General features: G+C 36.2%; 1 protein-coding gene across 6 annotated transcripts in view; it reads left to right on the top strand.

Moving 5' to 3' along the window:
* Positions 1–21,245, top strand: part of PGR (progesterone receptor) — a 99,952-nt gene that overhangs the window by 60,039 nt on the left and 18,668 nt on the right. For 2 of the 6 annotated variants that reach the window (XR_003115609.1, XR_003115608.1), the window contains 3 exons: positions 7,085–7,390; positions 18,039–18,183; positions 19,673–19,751. Coding sequence is in view for 3 of the 6 variants with exons in the window: in XM_025356323.1 (XP_025212108.1) it covers positions 7,085–7,390; positions 18,039–18,183; positions 19,621–19,751 (582 nt within the window). In the remaining 3 variants the exon portion in view is untranslated. Of the gene's footprint in view, positions 1–7,084; positions 7,391–18,038; positions 18,184–19,620; positions 19,752–21,245 lie in introns of all 6 variants that reach the window. The other 4 variants (XM_025356323.1, XM_025356326.1, XM_025356325.1 and 1 more) reach the window with 3 other exon arrangements.

Below are 21,245 nucleotides of genomic sequence, written 5' to 3'. Positions count from 1 at the left end.
TAGCAGTGAGAATTTCAAGCCAGTGGATCTCAGCTTGCTGGGCTCCATGGGGATGGGATCTGCTGAGCTAAATCACTTGGCTCCCTGGCTTCAGCCCTCTTTCCAGGGGAGTGAATGGTTCTGTCTCACTGGCATTCCAGGTGCCACTGCGGTATGAAAAAAACTCCTGCAGCTAGCTCAGTGTCTGCCCAAATGGCTGTCCAGTTTTGTTCCTGAAACTCAGGGCCCTGGTTGTTTGGGCACCCGAGGGAATCTCGTGGTCTGCGGGTTGCAAAGACTGTGGGGAAAGCGTAGCATCTGGGCCAGAATGCATTGTTGCTTACAGCATGGTCACTCACAGCTTCCCTTGGCTGTGAGTAAGGGAGGGAGTTTCCCCACCCCTTGTACTTCCTGGGTGAGGCAATGCCCCACCCTGCTTTGGCTCGCCCTCCATGGGCTGCAGCTATGTCTAGCCAGTCCTAATGAGATGAGGCGGGTACCTCAGTTGAAAATGCAGAAATCACCCACCTTCTGTGTTGATCTCTTTGGGAGCTGCAGACTGGAACTGTTCCTTTTCGGCCATCTTGCCAGCCAGCAACCCCCAAACTTTTTTTTTTTTTTTTTTTTTTTTAATACTTTAAGTTCTGGGATACGTTTGCAGAATGTGCAGGTTACATAGGTATACATGTACCATGGTGGTTTGCTGCACCTAACAACCCATCATTTACATTAGATGTTTCTTCTAATGCTATCTCTCCCCTAGCTCCCCACCCCTCAGCAGGCCCTCATGTGTGACATTCCCCTCCCTGTGTCCATGTGTTCTCATTGTTCAACTCCCACTTATGAGTGAGAACATGCAGTGTTTGGTTTTCTGTTCTTGTGTTAATTTACTGAGAATTTACATGATGACATCCATGTCCCTGCAAAAGACATGAACTCATTCCTTTTTATGGCTGCATAGTATTCCATGGTGTATATGTGCCACATTTTCTTTATCCAGTCTCTTATTGATAGGGATTTGGGTTGGTTCCAAGTCTTTGCTATTGTGAATAGTGCTGCAATAAACATACATGTGCATGTGTCTTTATGGCACAATGATTTATAATCCTCTGGGCATATACCCAGTAATGGGATTGCTGGGTCAAATGGTATTTCTGGTTCTAGATCTTTGAGGAATCACCACACTCTCTCCTAAAATGGTTGAACTGATTTACACTCCCACCAACAGTGTAAAAGCTTTCTTATTTCTTCACGTCCTCTCCAGTATCTTTGTTTCCTGACTTTTTAATGGTCACCATTCTAACTGGTGTGAGATGGTACCTTATTGTGGTTTTGATTTGCATTTCTCTCATGACCAGTGATGATGAGCTTTTTTTCATGTTTATTGGCCACATACTTCTTTTGAGAAGTGTCTGTTCATATCCTTCACCCACTTTTTGATGTTTTTTTTTTCTTGTAAATTTGTTTAAGTTCCTTTTAGATTCTAGATATTAGCCCTTTGTCATGTGGATAAATTGCAAAAATTTTCTCCCATTCTGTAGGTTGCCTGTTCACTCTGATGACAATTTCTTTTGCTCTGCAGAAGGTCTTTAGTTTAATTAGATCCAATTTGTCAATTTTGGCTTTTGTTGCCATTGCTTTTGTTGTTTTAGTCATGAAGTCTTTGCCCATGCTTATGTCCTGCATGGTATTGTCTAGGTTTTCTTCTAGAGTTTTTATGATTTTAGGTCATATGTTTAAGTCTTTAATTCATCTTGAGTTAACTTTTGTATCAGGTATAGGGAAGGGGTCTACTTTGTTTTCTGCATATGGCTAGCCAGTTTCCCCAACACCATTTATTAAATAGGGAATCCTTTCCCCATTGCTTATTTTTGTCAGGTTTGTCAAAGATCAGATGGTTGTAGATTTGTGACGTTACTTCTGAGGCCTCTGTTCTGTTTCATTGGTCTATATATCTGTTTTGGTACCAGTACCATGCTGTTTTGGTTACTGTAGACTTGTATAGTTTGAAGTCAGTTAGCGTGATGCTTCCAGCTTTGTTCTTTTTACTTAGGATGTCTTGGCTGTACGGACTCTTTTTTGGTTCCATATGAAATTTAAAGTAGTTTTTTCGAATTTGGTGAAGAAAGTCAATATTATCTTGATGGAGATAGCATTAGATCTATAAATTACTTTGGTCACTATGGCCATTTTCACAATATACATTCTTCCTATCTATGAATATGGAAAGTTTTTCCATTTGTTTGTGTCCTCTCTGATTTCCTTGAGCAGTGGTTTGTAGTTCTCCTTGAAGAGGTCCTTCAAATCCCTTTTAAGTTGTATTCCTAGGCATTTAATTCTTTTTGCAGCAGTTGTGAATAGGAGTTCACTCATGATTTGGCTTTCTGTTTCTCTGTTATTGATGTATAGGAATGCTTGTGATTTTTGCACATTGATTTTGTATCCTAAGAATAAGCCATACTTTTTAATATAAAATATTTTAGTCATACAAAAAATGCATATAAAGCAAATGACATAGAAACACTATGATTAATATCCACCTCTGGACTCAGTTGGCTTAGGAAAATATAAATATTTCACTACACTTGAAACTGATTGCATATTTATCACTTTCCTCTTTCCCTTTCTCCAGAAACCTCTATATCTTTAATTTGGAGTTGGTCATTTTCTTATATTATTCTATAGTATTTTTTAATATCTATGTATTTCTCACCAATAGATTTTTAGTTTTGAGATATTTTTTCTACTCCATAGAAATGGTATGTATATTTATGCAATTTGATCTTACTGCCTAATATTATATTTGTGTGTTTTTTGTTTTGATTTGTATTATTCTGGTTTTTTTTCTATACTGTATGATTTCATTGTATGAATATCTCCCATTTATTTATTCTCATGTATTAACATGTGCTTCCACTTGATATTTGCTGTACTTTACCTACAGTTCAGTTGTGAACATTATTGCACATGTCTTCTGGTGGTTCATGTGTGAGAGTTTCTATAGGTAACCTGCACACCTGGGCATGAAATTTCTGATTGTAATACATGCTCATGTTGGGCTTTACTAGATAATGCTAGATTGTTTTTAAAGTGGTAGTTTACACTCCATGGCAGCTCTTTATTGTTTTGTGTGTTCCTGTATTCTGTGTCCTTGCCATTTTAGGTAGATGATGTCTCATTGTGGTCTTACTTTGCATTTGTTTGGTTACTAATGAGGTCAGTCATATCGTTGTGTTTTGTTGTCTATATTTTTCTTCCTCTGTGAAATATCTGTTCGTGCCTTTTCTTTCTGATTTGTAATAATTCTTTGTATATTCTGGATATATATGTTATAAATATCTATAGGATAGACAAGAACAAGCTATCTGGTAAGGTGATATGAAGAAATATAAATTAGGTGAGGAAGCAAGCCATGCAAATATCCAAGGAAAAAATCATTTCAGGCAGAGGAAACTGTCAGTGTAAGACCCCAAGGCAGAAACACACTTCAGGGGCAAGATGGGCATCAATATGAAGGGAGCATGAGGGAGAACAGAAGAGAGACTATGCAAGAGTAAATTGGGCCTTGTAGAGCCTGATAAGAATTTTAACTTCATTCTAAGCAGGATCAGGAGTCACTGAAAATTCAAGCAAAGAATGACATAGTCTGATTTAAGTCTTTAAAGTTGTATAGAAAATAGGCTACAAAAAACAAAAGCTGGGAAACCAGCCAGCGTATGTTACAGTAGTCCAACTGTGATTGTGGGGATGTAAATTATGGTGCAAGCAGTGGAAACAGGGATTTGAATTTGGGTTATATTTTCATCGTTATCCACCAGATTTGCTGATGTATTAGATATGAGGTGAGAAAATAAGTGAGGTATCAATAATGACTCTAGAGTTTGGGGCTAGAGCAGGTATAGATGAAGTTATAAACCTGGAAGATGCATGTTTGGGCCAATGCATCAAAGTTCTGCTCTAGACATATTAATTTGAGGGGTCTGTTAGAAATACAAGTGGAGAGGCCGAGACGGGGGAATCACGAGGTCAAGAGATCCACACCATCCTGGCTAATACGGTGAAACCCCGTCTCTACTAAAAATACAAAAAATTAGCCGGGCATGGTGGCGGGCGCCTGTAGTCCCAGCTACTTGGGAGGCTGAGGCAGGAGGATGGTGTGAACCTGGGAGGCGGAGGTTGCAGTGAGCTGAGATCGCGCCACTGCACTCCAGCCTGGGCACAGAGTGAGACTTCGTCTCAAAAAAACAAAAAAAACAAAAAAAGAAAGAGAGAAATACAAGTGGAGATGCTGAGAATACAGCTGGATAGTTGAGTCTAGAGTTTTTGGGAAAAGCTGGGACTAGGACTGCAAATTTGGTAATCATTAATGTCTAGATGATATTAGAGACATAGAACTAGGTGCAGACACTTAGAAAGAGAGCATAGTTATCTAAGAGAAGTCTGAGGACTGAGCTCAGGGTACTCAAAGATTTAGAAGTGGAGAAGATGAAAAACAGCTAGACAGAGAGACTGAAAGAGTGACTACAAGAATGAAATATGTGGAAGCCAAATGAATAAGAGCGTTAAAAGAAGACGGAAATGATCAGTGTGTTAAGTACTTACCCGGGTTAAGTCCAGGACTGAGAATTGGCCATTGTTTTTTGACATTTGGAAATCTTTGAAGGCCTTGCCAAGAATAATTTGGTTGGGATAAGGAGAGGAATGACCTGACTGGAGAAGGTTCAAGGGAGAATTGGAGGAGAGGAAATGGAGAGAGTGATGTTTCTCCACGGAATAGATTATGTGTGAGAGGGACTATTAGAGGATGCGGACAAGAGGGCAGATGATTTCAGAGAAAAGTCCCTGAGTGGGTGACAAGGACTAAGATTTGGTACTGAAATGTCAGGAATATGAAGTGTAACAGGAGGGAAGGCAGAGTACAGGGGTAGCCATACTGTAGATTGGACACAAAGAAAATATTTTCCAAATGGGGCTATATTCCCCCTAAGCCTCCCCCAAATCATTACCTCTGCTTCTGATTCTATCCCTTAAAACCTCATCCATCAGCTGGAATGAGAGACAACTAATAAATAATAGATAATAAAGACAAGATATTCAGAGTGGAAGATGGAAAAGACAGTACTGTATTCTTTCATTCATTTAGCAGACATGTATTGCCAAAAGACACTGGAGAAAATAAAGATGACAAACAGGTGGTGCCTTTGTTGAAGATTATAGTCAAGGACAGGAAAACTTTAGCCCTCTTCTTAACATTTTCTTCCCTTAGACACAACACACACACACACACACACACACACACACACACACACACACACACACAGTTCCTGGCATATACCATATACTCTGTAACTGTTCCTTCCCTTCCTTATACTCTAACTGTTCCTTCCCTTCCGTTTGTGACTCATTCCTTCCCCCAGAAAGCTCATTTGATCTCTGCAAATAATTTTGAATTCCCTTTGTTTCTAACCATGGCAATTGTTTTGTTTTCCCATCTCCTACAAGTTCTAGCTCAACCCGTCGGGGCTTTTTTTTGTTTTTTTTGTTTGTTTGTTTTGAGATGGAGTTTCTCCCTTGTCACCCAGGCTGGAGTGCAATGGCATGATCTTGACTCACTGCAACCTCTGCCTTCTGGGTTCATGTGATTTTCCTGCCTCAGCCTCTGGAGTAACTGGGATTACAGGTGCCCACCACCACACCCAGCTAATTTTTGTATTTTTAATAGAGGCGGGGTTTCACCATGTTGGCCAGGCTGGTCTCGAACTTCTGATCTCAGGTAATCTGCCCACCTCGGCCTCTTAAAGTGTTGGAATTACAGGCATGAGCCACCATACCTGGCCATTCCTTGGGGTTTTATAGAACAAGTATGATCCTTTTTCTTTATGACAATACCCTGAGTTCAGAAATCTCAGAGACAAATGTTTACAGAGACCAGGTAAATAAGTGGCTAGAGTGACAAGACTTCAGAAAAGAGACCATTGGTGTACCACCAGTTTGTGGAGGGAACTGGACAAACTGGAATACCCATGCCCCCATCCAAAGGCAACCATTGCAACTAAGCTTTAACAGATTGTTGCCACCTAAGTAATTCATGGATGGTCTCGTAATTCTGGTCAGCATTGTCTGAGCCAAACAAAACATATCTGTGGGCATGATCTGATACTAGAGCCAGCAGACTGTAACCTCTGCTTAGATAATTGCAGTTGTCAGCCTTCCCTTGGCTAAACAGCCACTTCACACTGATAAGTAGCCCTTGCCTGGCACAAAGCAGGTGGGGCTGAATCCAGCCTGATATCACATCACCAGAACTTCCTCTATGTCTCCTCAAGGCATCTGTGAACTACCAGCAGCCCAAATAAGCATCTTTTTCTCCTTCAATCATTTCTCATAAAGCAGATTCTATTCATCTCACCATCCATCTTTTTCCCCTAACATATCAGAATTCATCAAAGTAGAAACTCTAGAAATCATCCAGAAATACAAATGTGATCTGACCAGCATGGGTGTAAACTTCTTCTTTCATTAATTTAGAAAAAGGTTTATTAATTTTGAGTCTTAGATCTCATAAAAGTAGAGCTGGATTGATTTTAAGATATCAATGAACCCACTGAAATTGTATAAAAAGATTTTGTGTGGCTGGCAAACAAATGCTTTTCTTTTAACATATTCTTAAAAGAATAAAGCCCCCAAGAAGATTTAACAACCACTATAGACTAAGTTTCAGTTAATGTAGTCTGTAGCATTAGCTTTTGGAAGACTGTTCTGTCAGAATATGGACCAATACTGAGTTTAGTCTCTACTAAAACTGTTTGTCTTTTTTTTCATATCTTCTCCTACACAGCTCCATAACCCCTGCAGAATACTGGTATAATTACCCACACCCCACCCACCCAGTGATTGTTGATGTAATTAATTATTTAATCCAAGTCTGAGGCCTAAACTTTTTTTAATCAAGCGTCACATGTTTTAATTTTATTCTATTTCATTTCATTCGATTGATGCTAAAATGTATAATGTGATGATTCTAAGATTTAGGAAAAATAATATTATGCTGGGATATGGAGTTTCTATATATTTACATGAACCTCCTTTTTTTTCTTCTCTGTAGGTCGAAAATTTAAAAAGTTCAATAAAGTCAGAGTTATGAGAGCACTAGATGCTGTTGCTCTCCCACAGCCAGTGGGCATTCCAAATGAAAGCCAAGCCCTAAGCCAGAGATTCACTTTTCCACCAGGTCAAGACATACAGTTGATTCCACCACTGATCAACCTGTTAGTGAGCATTGAACCAGATGTGATCTATGCAGGACATGACAACTCAAAACCTGACACCTCCAGTTCTTTGCTGACAAGTCTTAATCAACTAGGCGAGAGGCAACTTCTTTCAGTAGTCAAGTGGTCTAAATTGTTGCCAGGTAATAATAATTTTTATATACAGCATGTAATAAAAAATGTACTATGTTTGTTGTATTAGTAGATTGTTAAAACACTCTATGCAGTAAATTAACTACAACATAAAACAGTGTGTGATAGTATATGTTTCAGCAGTTCAAAATATTTGGGACCCTAATATGTGTTGCAGAAATGTAAACAAATAGAGAACACATTGAGTCTTATTGATGAGTCAGAAATTGCATACATTAAACTTATGCTAATAAGAAATAGCTTAGGTTTACCTGTTCAACCACAGATATTACGGTAGCTCAGAAATGATAAATTGACCATTTTTTATAAATGCCCCATCTATTCTAAACCTTAATTCAACCAACCTTATTTGGTTGAAAATAAAACAATGTATAAAGTCATATAACAAATCAAAATAGTATTCAGAGTACAGTAAAGTATCAGAAGTAAATGGAGAAAACAAAATTCCTAAACATAAATTACTTTAAAAAAAAATAGCATACAGAGAAAAGAATCTCTAGTCACTAATCCTCTAATTTTACCCAGACAAAGGGAGTATATCACCCAGCAACAGAGAGAACTTGGATTATATCATCATAGAAGAATTTCAGTCACTTTACTTATCAGCTATTTTTGCTCCCTCACCACAGCTCTGTAGGAGCCAAGTACTTGAAAGAATAACAAGGATGAAATTCTCATTTGGTTAAATCTTAGACTGCAGAGCCAGGAGAATACATGTATAGCAATTGTTTGTGAAGGCATTACTCCAATAATTAAGAATAGAACTTTTTTAAAAACTACATTCTCTTCACATCAGTAATACCCTTGTACTGCTATAGACCAAATTATTTTTCTAATATCTGATCAAGAATTAAACATATTATATCCTTTTAGTCCCCAAGTAAATTCAATGGCTCTTTTAGAAAAAGAATTTCTTCCCAGTTCGCCTTAATATAACTCTCAGTTATTATTCTACCTGAAAGGTTTGAAATACAATAGATGAATTGTTACTGAAAATTCAATTACATGAAACAGAAAGAAAAATAGATACCTGTTTGTTGAATCTTTTAAAAAAATACATACTAAGAAAAGTTAATGGAATTCAGTGTTCTAGTGGAGATGAGGTAATTTTACAGAAAAATCAAAATGCCCAGATTCTTACTGACTTCAGTCTCACTAAAAGGCCTTAAACAGATAATAATTTTTTGAACATTCTGAATGTTTAGGATTTATCACATAGTGGTTAGCAAACTTGACAGAGCTTTAATAAATAAAAATAACCCAATAGCATTGATGAACTTTTTCTATTTAAAAATGAGTGTTTAAACATGTGTTTAATTTTTCTCCATTGTTCTATTATTTGGAAAATATGATTTCTTTGATTTTTGTTGATATAGTTTATATGCCTTTTGTTTGCAATTTTGGAGGTACTTTACTGTTTAAAAAGATTCTAGCATCAGCTGGCAATGTTAGAAAATAACCAGTTATACTTGAAAAGATGACTTATGCACTTTGGATAAAAGCTAAGTGACCTTTTTAACTGGAAACAGTTATCTGTCAGAATTTTTTGACCCCCACACAGCCTCAGAAAGGAATGAGAGAAAACTCTTACATTGAATTTGGTGGCAACTTTTTTAATGCTGCAAAATGTAATTTTTGTTTAGCAAATCAGAATAATGGCAACACTAGTATTACCTATACTGTTTCCATTAATTGCAAACAGGGAAACATTGAGATTATCAAAGTGTCTTGTGGCCTGTGGACTTTTAAAACCATATTTTCATGGTTTGCATTTTGGGAATAGCACTACTGAATGAATTATGAAAATGGCCAGTGAACTAGAGTGACTATTTGACCTCTGAGAAAGGACTTGGAAGGATACATGTATAGAAAGTAATTTAGTATCATTAGCTACTTAAAACTGATTTCAATTGACTTTAAATAAGCTTGCAGTTTTTATTCACTTATTCACTCAATAAATGTCTATTATGTACCTGCTGTGTGCAATATCTAATAATTAAACAGTGGTTTAGAAAGAAAAGCCACAAGGCTGGGCTCATGGTGTGAATGCATTTTGCTGCAGCACATCCTAGCATCTGGTCATCAGTTTTGCATGTAAAAGAAATTTATTTCATTCATTCACTCATGTGCAATGTAAGTCTGTGGAAGACGGACTTTTTTAAGTGAGCCTCACTAATAAGCCAGAATGTCAACTAACTTGCTTATTTACAGTGACACACGCACACACACACACACACATGCATGCACACACACAATATAAATATACATAATACTTATGTTGCTAGGAACATATATTAACAGATCAGATCATTCTTTCACAATAGGAAACTGTATTCGGGAAGTCACATTAAGATCTGATACAGAATGACCATCATAACAAAGGTGACAGCATTTATGAAGACACCTAGGCATATATTTGCAAGTGCCCTGAGAATTCTTATTGCCTGGTCAGGGCTTTCTCATTTCTCCTTTGTCTATGCTCTTCCATTATCTTGGATCTGTTATAATAATGGTAGTTTATATTTCTTCAAAAATATTTCAAATATATTTTTTCTTTCTTTTATTTTCCTTTTCTTTTTTCTTTTTTTTTTTTTTTTTTTTTGAAACAGGGTGTCACTCTGTTGCCCAGGCTGAACCGCAGTGGCACGATCTTGGCTCATTGCAGCCCGGACCTCTTGGGCTCAAGTTATCCTACCACCTCAGCCACCTGATTAGCTGGTAGCTGGGACACTAAAGGCATGCTGCACCTTCCTTGGCTAATTTTTTAATTTTTAGTTGAAATTGGGTTTAACTGTGTTACCCAGGCTGGTCTTGAACTCCTGGGCTCAAGTGATCTGCCTGCCTTAGCCTCCCAAAGTGCTGGAATTACAAACGTGACCCGCCGCGCCCCACCCCATTTCCTTTAATAGAGACTTGCAAGATGCTCTAAACTTATGTCAGCACATTTAGAAAACATTTCTTAGGATGCATTGCCAATGAATGATTTTACATTGACTTTTATCTGTAGCTTCAGTAGGCAATATTTGCTTATTTGAAATGTAGAGCAAAACTATATTTGAATTTTTTAATGAACAAGACATAGTCTCTCTATTAAGGAAAATTCAATCCAATGTGAGATAGAGAAGATACCCAAATAACTATAGTGTTATGTGAAAGTGATATCAGATACAGATATAATGAAAGGGTGGGGGGGCAGAAGAACATTTTTGGCTTCAAGGACTAAAGAAGACTTCAGAGACAAAAATGTCAGTTAAACTGCATCTTGCAGGAGAAACAAGACTGATAAATCATGATAAGAGAAAGCATTCTAGATAGAAGGAACAGTGTGGCTGAAATAAGAAAAGCATGAGATAGGTTTGGTGAATAATGCATTAAACCAGCATATTAATGGTTCTCAACCTTTTCAAGTGTGGGGTTCCCTTAGTAACATCAAAAATTTTATACAGTCTCCCCATAGGATAGGAATTAAAGCTTTTAGTAGCTACGGATTGAGAAAACACATTTGTACATATGGTCCCTCAGACACTGCTACAGTAAGTACTGGCCTTCAGGGAATTTAATCACCCAAATGCTAAGAAACCATTGACAATAAATTTATTTTGAACTGAATAATGGAAAGTAAACTTAGAGGTATAAGTTATAGGCTGATCAAGGATGGTCTTAAAAATTACTGTAGATGTTAGAGTTTAAATTAAAAGTACTAATTCACAATTCAGTATCACCTTTAAATTGTCCTCATCCTGTACGTCAATACATTGCAGTGAAATTGATGTGACAGAGGGGGTATGAGGGAAACATTTCTGTTGCACAAATTTTGTCTTGATATTTCAGTTAATTTAGTGAAAACTCCATTTAGGTCAATGCTTTGACATTTTTAAGCCTTGCACTTTTTAGGACATACTTTATTTGTGTCATTTCACCAGACTACTTGCAATTGTTAGTATCAGAATATTGGAACAGTATTTTGCCTCGTTTTTCTGCTTTTGAAGCATGCCAAAACAACTTTTGAGTCAGTGACAGTCATTGCATCTTGACAAAGGATTTTTTTCTCTTCCTTCCCGAATCAGAAGAGTAAATTAAATTATTGCTGTCCAGAAAAAAATGGTGAGAGAGAAATGAGAGTAGCATACTGAGAGTAAAGGCCTTGATAAATGTGTTGATAAAGACTAAAAAATTGTTTTTCTCACATCCTATTCCACTGAAATTATGATTGCCAATGGCAACAAAAATTTTTACTTGTCAAATCAGATGAATATTTCCAGCCCTTAATGTGTTTCACCTACATCTGGGACTATTGGCAAAGTAACTATTTCTTGCTAAAACTCTTGCTTAGGCATTTGTTACTTCGCTTCTAGGTAGATATGTTTCTCTCCCTATGTATACTTCCTGACTCCTGTGTGGATTTGTTCTTCCACCCACACTATAAATTTGTGTTCTGAGTTCTATCTTTTCCAGTCATTTCTCATTCTACACAGTCTGCATAAGCTCATTCATAATCTTGTCTTCAACTACCACTATATTGTGATGACTCCTAAATACATAGTATTAGCCAGACCCTCTACAAAACTACTGAACTTCCAACTGCTTATTACACAACTCCACCCAGATGATTTCCAAGTCAACATGACCCCATAAACCTAAGGCCTTTTTCAATATCTTGAAATGGCACCTCAGCCAGAATTCTTGGTATCATCCTTGACTCACTTTCTCCTTCACCTCTTATCCAATAAATTGTCAAATTCTATCAACTCCACTTATTAAATATATGATGCATTATACATGCTACTTCTGTTGCGACTTCCCTTAGTTTGGTCCTTATCTTTTTTTACTTGGATTCACGTTGCAGCCTCCTGACTGATTCTATTACCATCAATTTCACATGGTCCCCAAATGATCCTCTATTCTACCCCCCAGAATCATTTTTCTAAAACAATTATAATCAATCATATTTTCCATTTCTTTTTCCAAATAGCATTCAAACTCCATAGCCTCAATATGCAAGGGCTTTCTGTGATCTGGCTCCTGAATCTGCAGTGTTATCTCTCATCATTCCTCTTCACACGACTCTAAGATCTAGTTCCCTAAATGCTGTTTGATCAAATTCTAGCCTCCTTCTCTTGCCCATATTATTTTTCCTACCTGGCAGCCCATCTCTTTTCCCACATCTTCCTTTGACTGACCTGTAACTGTCTTTCAGGATTCGCATTACTTGTCACTTCCTCTGGGAAGATTTCTCTGAGCCTTCCTAGACTGGGTGAGGAAACCCTGTACCCTCCCTTGTCTCCTTTGTGCTTGTCAACCCTAACACTACGACTCTGAGTTACAATTGTGTTCTACTTTTCTATCTGTCTCACAAGCCTATAGTGTTAAAGGCAGAAACAGCATCTTTCTAATCTTGATCCTAATTGCAAGTATAATGCTTCCTCCCAAATAGGTGCTTAAAGAACATTTATAGAAATTTAATTTACAGAATTGATATGCAAAGAATTATACTACCTTAAGTTGTTAGACATTAAGTTCTTATTCAGAATAAATCATCAAACATACGTTGGTGGTTATATTGTAGTATTGAAGCTTCTTTGTGCTTCTCAGCATTGATACTTGTTGAAATGAAAGTTGATGCTTTGTGTCAGAAGGTGCTGAGATATTTAATGCTCTGCCATTGTTGTCGTAGATTATCTGTTTCAATTACATGACATTTTTTACAAAACCAAAACCTACATATTTTATCAAAACTCTGGGAGTAAGATTGGGGAACTGAGTATGTCATACAAGCTGTCTTTTTTTTTTTTTTTTTTTCTTGAGATAGGCTCTCACTCTCACCCAGGCTGGAGTGCAGTGGCATGATTATAGTTCACGGCAGCTTAGAACTCCTAGGCTCAAGCCATCCTCTTGCTTCAGCCTCCCCAGTAACTTCAGCCTCCCCAGCACTACAGGTGTGCACCACTACACCTGGACAGGCTTTTTTTAATTGGTTTGTAGAGACTGGGTCTTGGCTGGTCTCCAACTCCTGGCCTCAAGTGACTCTCCTGCCTCACCTCCCATAGCACTGGGACTATGGGCATGAACCACCACACCCAGCCCCGGCCATCTCTTTACTATACACTTTCTGTTAATTCTTTAAGCTAAAATTGGACAGCTGTAACAGGGCTTTTGTCAGAAATTATCAGGTCAAGTCACTTAAAAGAAAAGGAGTATATATTTTTTTAACATTTGTTAAACACAATTAGTGATAATCCATCACTTCTCTATGTGAAGGTTTTTCATTTTGGTCATCTCAAATGTACTAAGTTTGCCTGATCATTATCATCATTGGGAATTTGATCTCAGTGTTCCCGTCTTTGTTTCGGCATAAAGTAATGAATGACATTACAGTTAATAAGGAAAAAAATAGCATTTCTATACTAGGCATGTTCAAGTCAATTTAACATTGTACATTTATCACAGATAAGCACTGTTAAAGGTGGAGTAAATAAAGGTTATTTTCTGAGTTCTCTTCCATTCTGTCAAACAGAAATGTAGTTTCTGATATAAATATTGGTAATTTTATAAATTTAAAGTTATTATAATAAGATTTGCCCTTAATGTTGTAATAAAATAAAAGTAAGCCTGGATTTCTAGTCCCAGAATGTGAAAACAAAGAAAAAAGCCAAAAGACAAAAACAAAAAGTAGGAGTAGGATAAAGTGAATGTGAACATGTAAATGTGGACAGGATCTGTTTTTGGATAAAGAACAATTTAATTGTTATATAATTTTCTAAAATGTTTAAATGTTTAAAACTATTCAAAGGTTAACATAAAACAAATGCCTGAAGTGAAAAATTATAGCATAGTTAAGTCAAATATTTAAATATTATACTTTTTTTAGAAAGTTATAAAGTTCACCGAGAAAGATATAGAGAATAATAAATGTATTTGTGGAGAGTATTGTGAACTCTCGGTTAATGTTTTGATACATCTGATTAATTAAAACTAAGTAACTTTCTGTGAGCCTTTTTTTTTTTGAGATGGAATCTTGCTCTGTAGCCAGGCTGGAATGCAGTGGCGCGATCTCAGCTCACTGCAACCTCAGCCTCCCAGGTTCAAGCCCTTCTCCTGCCTCAGCTTCCCAAGTAGCTGAGACTACAGGAGTGTGCCACCATGTCCAGCTAATTTTTGTATTTTTAGTAGAGACAGGGTTTTACCATGTTGACCAGGATGGTCTCAATCTCTTGACCTCGTGATCTGCCCACCTTGGCCTCCCAAAGTGCTGGGATTACAGGCATGAGCCACCGCGCCCAGCCCATTTTTTGTATTATATGAAATATATAATTTGTTATATATAACAACATAAAATATATATTCTGGAAAATATATATTCCAGAACACACACATAATTTATCTTTAAATTTTTTTCACTACTATTAACATTTATACTTTAGTTCTTATAGGTTCTATAATGTATAAAATGCCTCCTAACATTTTTTTACTGCCATTGTGTTTTAGTATCAGAGACTTCCCATTAGACTGACTGGTGGATTTCATACAGTATTACTCCAATGAACAATTCTGTTGCATTGATAGACTAATAATAAATATCTCCATAGTGTTCTACAATGTGCATAATTATCCCATTTGTCTCGTAGCAACTCACTGAGTTAGTTATCATTGTCATTGTGATTTTACTCATGAGGAAATTTAGATTCAATGATAATAAGTGATGTTTCCAACGTGGCTGTTAGTGAGTGGTAGAACCAGGACTGGAACTTGGGTCTTCTGTCCTGAATTCCTTCCAACTTGTGAAGACAGATCAGCAATAGGGACGTTTATATGTGCCTCCCTTTAGAAAGGCTTCTTCTTCAAACATTAAGACAATTCATTGAGCTTTTGTCAAATGATTCTAAATTTTATCACAAAATTACCCATTTTTGTATCTGTTAAATATTTGACTTATAAGCAGCATTTATGTATTACATTTACTGTGTTGGGCTTTATAATTTTCTTTCAAAGTTATTATGTAGACCTATACTTGAAGACACATTTAAGTCATACGCAAATTTTAAAAATTATAAAAATTGCAAGCCAAAAAAATGTTTGGCTGGTTATTTAGTCTTTCTGCACCTGAGTAAACCAGGATTCTTGGATGCCAGTAATAAAAATCAACTGTTAATTATAAAACACACAAGCAACAACAAAAACACCTTTTAAAAACAAAAGAAAAAGAAAAAAATAATTTACTGAAAGGACACCAGGGGTTCACTGAATAGAAGCTAGAGGACAAGCTTAGAATATGGACAGAAGCCAAGGCACATCTGAAGGGCTAAAAAGCAAGCATCACAAATCCTCCCATTGGTTCTCATTATCTGGACACCACCACCATCAAGAATAAATAGTCATATATTTGTCTTTGCTTTAGTATTTTCTGATTCAAATTCCTGTTAAAGTATGTTCCATGGGCCAAACCTATGCCCCAAGCCCAGAGAAGGAGAAGCTTTACCCAGCTTTCTCAGTGGGAAAGTAGGAAGGTAGGGCACTTGCTCTCACAAAACTACAACCAGTGGGGAACTCTGTCCACACAGAGGAAGAAAGAGGGGAGGAAGAAAGTTGGGAAGGAAAGGAGGAAGGTATTAGAGAGCAGTGAGGGAGGAGGAGAGGAAAGGAAGGAAGGGAGGGAAAGAGGGAAGGAAGAAAGGAGGGAGGGAAGAAAGGAGGGAGGGGAGGAAGGGAGTGAGGGAAGAAATGAGGGAGAAGGGGAGCAAGGAAAGGTGGGAAGGAGAAAAGAAGTTTAGTTAGACACTGAAGAGCATCCCTTCTCAGTAAAAGGTAAATGCTCACTATGGCATCTCTTATTATAAATATGCATTTGAGTGTTTGGTCTTATTGAGGCTAAGGAATTCTAAGAAGAGAAGAGCAATTTTTCTACTATTCACATGAAGATGGGACAATCTGAAGTGTATGAAGAGAAGAGCCTTCTTTTTTGCTACCTACCTTGACATGATTAACATTGTCATGAAATAACTTTCTTTTGCTCTTGATAGCTAATGAATTAAGTTTTGCTTCGGTTTTACTTTTGAAACAGATTATTTGTGAGAACGTCGTGGATTTTTAGAGAAAATAGATGTTTTTAAAATACCTTTCTAGAAAGTGGTTGATGTTCTCAGCAAAACATTGTCTCTATACCTTTAATTTTAAAAATTATCCATTTTCATTGTTTCAGCTACACTGAGATATAAATAACTTTCAAGTTTATATTAATATTTTTAGCCCAGATATCTCCCCATACTTCTAATTCATACGTGCAGCTGATATCAGGATGTTGACCCCTGAATCCTATCCAAAACTATTTTCTCCCTAGCAAGTTTCTCCTCCTTTATTTTATCTCAGCAATGCTGTTATCATCATCTACCATTCAAGAAAAATATTGAAAGATGTATTTGATTCCTTCTTCTTCCCATCTACCTACAATCAGTTGACAAATGTCTTTGATTTTTCCCTTTAAATATTTTTCTGATACACTCTCTCCTCTTAATTCCGATGTGTTGACTTACTTCAGGCCTTTATCATCTCTCACCTGGGCTTTGACAGTATCTCCCAACTGTCCTCCCTAACTCCAGGCTTATTCCCTTGAATCCACCTACCACATAGCTAAAAAGGATCTATCTACGTTGCAAGGCTATGTCACTCCCGTTGCTCCTTAGTAGACATGCAAGACCCTGGATGATCTGACCCACCCTACATCTCCAAACACATCTTTGTTTCTCCCACGTTTAAGTTACTCACTGTTGAGTTGGTGATCTTCCCTTGAGAATTGGGAAGACATGGAGAGACTTGTGATGATTAAGTCAAGATTCATTTGCCCTTTCCTTGCCATCCTTCTGCCACCAACACCATGGAACAGCCTAAAAGAGGATGAAAGACCAAAGCATTCACACCACACCCCCCAATACACACACACACACAGATTCTAAATCTCTTAAGCCACATGGAAGTTTAAAACAAGACTGCATTAAGTTTCAGAGAACACAAGTGACCTAATGACTGTGGAATCTACCCAGGACGTAGTTAAGGGTTGTTAAAAGAAGATTAGATATAACACAACTGAAAGCAGTAGTTTTACAAAGTAAGACCAATTTATGTTTAAATCCCAAAGAACTGAGATTTAACAAACTGATTATATTCCATTCAGGCATTATTTCTCTTTTTTTCTGGAAATTTTTTCCTGACTTCCCTCCAGATTGACTGATGCACTCCCTTGTAACCTTCTCTACCCCAGCACTCATGTGCTTGTTTCTCCTGTTGAGTTGTGATCTTCTTTTGAGGCTAGGATTGAGTCTTACTCATCTTCATTTTTATACAGTGCCTGGCACACGAATGGTTCTCATTAAATGTGTGTTGCATGAATGAGGGATGGATAATGGATTCACTTAGCAAAATCCCAGAAATGCTAAATCATAGTGACTGATTTTAAGTGACTTCCAAAGTTGCTGATATTTTAGGCTGTATTATTTATTAATGTTTTCTGATTTTCACTGTAAAATATGTTGAGATTGAAAACATTACCCTACTTATACCTATTTTTCAGATTTATATGTATTTTCAACATTTTTTATATAATCCAGTCATTTTTATGGTCACTGTATTTTTAAATTTGTTTTGTAGGTTTTCGAAACTTACATATTGATGACCAGATAACTCTCATTCAGTATTCTTGGATGAGCTTAATGGTGTTTGGTCTAGGATGGAGATCCTACAAACACGTCAGTGGGCAGATGCTGTATTTTGCACCTGATCTAATACTGAATGAGTAAGTAGTAACTTTTGTTGTTTTTGTTATTATAAGTGTACATATAGGATAATTTTGAAAGTTGTATTTCAATAGATGATCACATATTTAGTGTTCTTGATATGATGATATTAATGTCATTTTATGGTAATTTGATGTTTGGAGCATTTTTCTCGTTTCAAAATATAGTTGTATCAAATCCAAATTTCTTACACACCAAGAATGTATCAAGTAATATATTTAAAGATAAACTTAAATGTTTCATTTATCAATTTAAAATTTTATAGCTTGGTACTAATGACAATCATAAAATAAATGAGAAATATTTTTGTTATTGACTTACATTCAAAAAGTAAAAACCTCTTTCTTCGTACATGACAAATTAGACTGGCAATTTATTTTAAAAGTTGAAAGATAAATATTTCAATTTGCTTTATATTTAAATAATTTCAATTGATTTTCTACATACAACCTTTAACTGAATAAGCATCTTTTCATGGTAATGTTTATATTGTTCTAATGGTGAATGCTGACTTAGAAGTATATAACTCACACTGAAAGCAGTGGTTTTACAAAGTAAGACCAGTTTATATTTAAATCCCAAATAACTGAGATTTTTATAAGTCTTTACAGTTTTTAGATAATTTTCATGTTTCATTATATTTTATCCAACAATTCCTTGAGATAATTAAGAAATCAGCATTCTTCACTGTACAGTTCAGAAAACTGACTCTCAGAAGAATTATATAATCTGCCAAATAATTTGAATGACAGTGAGATTCATTCTCTCTTTTGAGTCAAAATCTAGTTTTCTTTTCATTATTTTTGCTAGCTTCATTTGACTAATGTGGACATTATAAAACAACACATGGTTGAGAAAATGCCTTAATTAAATTTTCTCAGCCTTCAGCACTTGTGTTTAACTTTGTCCATTCATTAATGCTTGCCAATGTCCTCTTTTACTCTTTTCTGTATCATTATATGTTTCCCTGGAAAAGTTCAAAATATAGTAAGCTCTCTGAACTGACTTCTCCTGTTTAATTGCACACAAAATTATATAATTATATGTTTTCATAGAAAATAAATTGTAAGTAAATAAAACATTTCTAAGCATTCTTCAGCTCCACATTCTCAACTCCTACACCCCTGCTCTGTTTTCTTGGTTTAGGTATTTAAAATGTGATAATAAAAATGAGAAACAATGTTAATCTTGGTCACTGTGTATTTCATATAATTTTCTAATTTTAAGATTTATTAACCTCAAAAATTCAGTATAGTAAAAAGTTCAGAAGATGTTTAAAATTCCAAATATTGGGTTTGTTTATTAAAAGTGTAGTCATACTCAATAATATGTAAGGTAATTACCAAAATCATATTCCCTGATAAATTACCTAAACTGGCTGAGACACTTTTTTTTTTCCTGTTGCTTTTTCTTTTGTGTATTGTGTGTGGTGCAAGACAGCGGATGAAAGAATCATCATTCTATTCATTATGCCTTACCATGTGGCAGATCCCACAGGAGTTTGTCAAGCTTCAAGTTAGCCAAGAAGAGTTCCTCTGTATGAAAGTATTGTTACTTCTTAATACAAGTGAGTGAGTTCAAGTAACTTAATGCAAGATATTTAGTTTCTTAATTCATTAGAAAAGTTGCAAACAATATGATTATATAGTTATATATGAGGTAGACATTTTGGCTTATAAGTATAAAGAAGAAATACCCAATATATTGTTATAGACATTAATAAAATTACTCGATTTTTTTAGTCTTTTACCTACCATACAATACTAAATACCCTCATCAATTTCTTTTTATTTTAGATAAAATGATTTAATTACTCTTTCATATTCACCTAATTCAGTAATGTAAACTATAGTCATGTGCCACATAACAGTATTTTGATCAACAATGGAACACATATACAATGGTTCCCTAAGATTATAATGGAGTTGAAAAATTACCATCGCTTAGTCCCGTTATAGCCATCATAACATCATAGCACAATGCACTAATCACACGTTCGTGGTGATACTGATGTAAACAAACCTACTGTGCTGCCAGTCATATAAAGTATAGCACTACAATTATGTACCGTACATAGTACTTGGTAGTGATAATAAACAACTCGTACTGGTTTATGTATTTACTATACTATAGTTTTCTATTGAGAGTCACTACTTCTACTTTTTTAAGTTGACTGCAAAACAGCCTCAGGTAGGTCTGTCAGAAGGGATTCCAGAAAAGACATCGTCATCCTAGGAGATGACAGCTCCATGTGTGTTACTGCCCCTGAAGACCTTCCAGTGAGATAAGATGTGGGGGTGGATGACAGTGATATTGATGATTCCCACTCTGTGTAGGCCTAGGCTAATGTGTGTTTTGGGTATTCGTTTTTAACAAAAAAGTTTAAGCAAAAAAAAAAAATATTTAGAAGTAGATAAACCTTATATAATAAAGATATAGAGAAAGAAAGCTAGGCACGGTGGCATGTGCCTGTAGTCCCTGCTACTTGGGAGGATCACTTGAGCCCAGGAGTTCAAGTCCAGCCTAAGCAACATGTGAGAACTTTCTTGTTTTAGAACTTGTCTCTAAAACAAGAAAGAAAGAAAGAGAACTGTACCATGTGTTTTTGTTTTTAACTAAATGTTATTACAAGAGTCAAAAAGTTAAAAAACTAGAGTTTATAAAGTAAAAAAGTTACAGTAAGGTAAAGCTAATTTATTATAAAAGAAATAAAAATATTTTTATAAATGTAGTATAGCCTAAGTGCACAGTGTTTATAAAGTCTATCGTAGTGTATAGTAATGTCCTAGGCCTTCACATTCTCTCACCACTCACTCACTGACTCACGCAGAGCAACTTCCAGTCCTGCAAGCTCCATTCATGTTAAGTCCCCTATGCAAGTGTCCCATTTTTATCTTTTATATTGGATTTTTACTATGCCCCTTCTGTGTTTAGATACACAAGCACTTATCACTCTGTTACAGTTGCCTACAGTATTCAGTAGTCACATGCTGTACAGGTTCATAGCCTAGGCATAAGCCCTAGGTGTATAGTAGTCTATACCATCTAGGTTTGTGTGAGT

The sequence above is a fragment of the Theropithecus gelada genome, chromosome 14, assembly GCF_003255815.1.
Source record: "Theropithecus gelada isolate Dixy chromosome 14, Tgel_1.0, whole genome shotgun sequence".
NCBI lineage: Eukaryota > Metazoa > Chordata > Mammalia > Primates > Cercopithecidae > Theropithecus > Theropithecus gelada.
The sequence above is the reverse complement of the archived record's forward strand: the minus strand, read 5'-3'. Positions and strand labels throughout refer to the sequence as shown.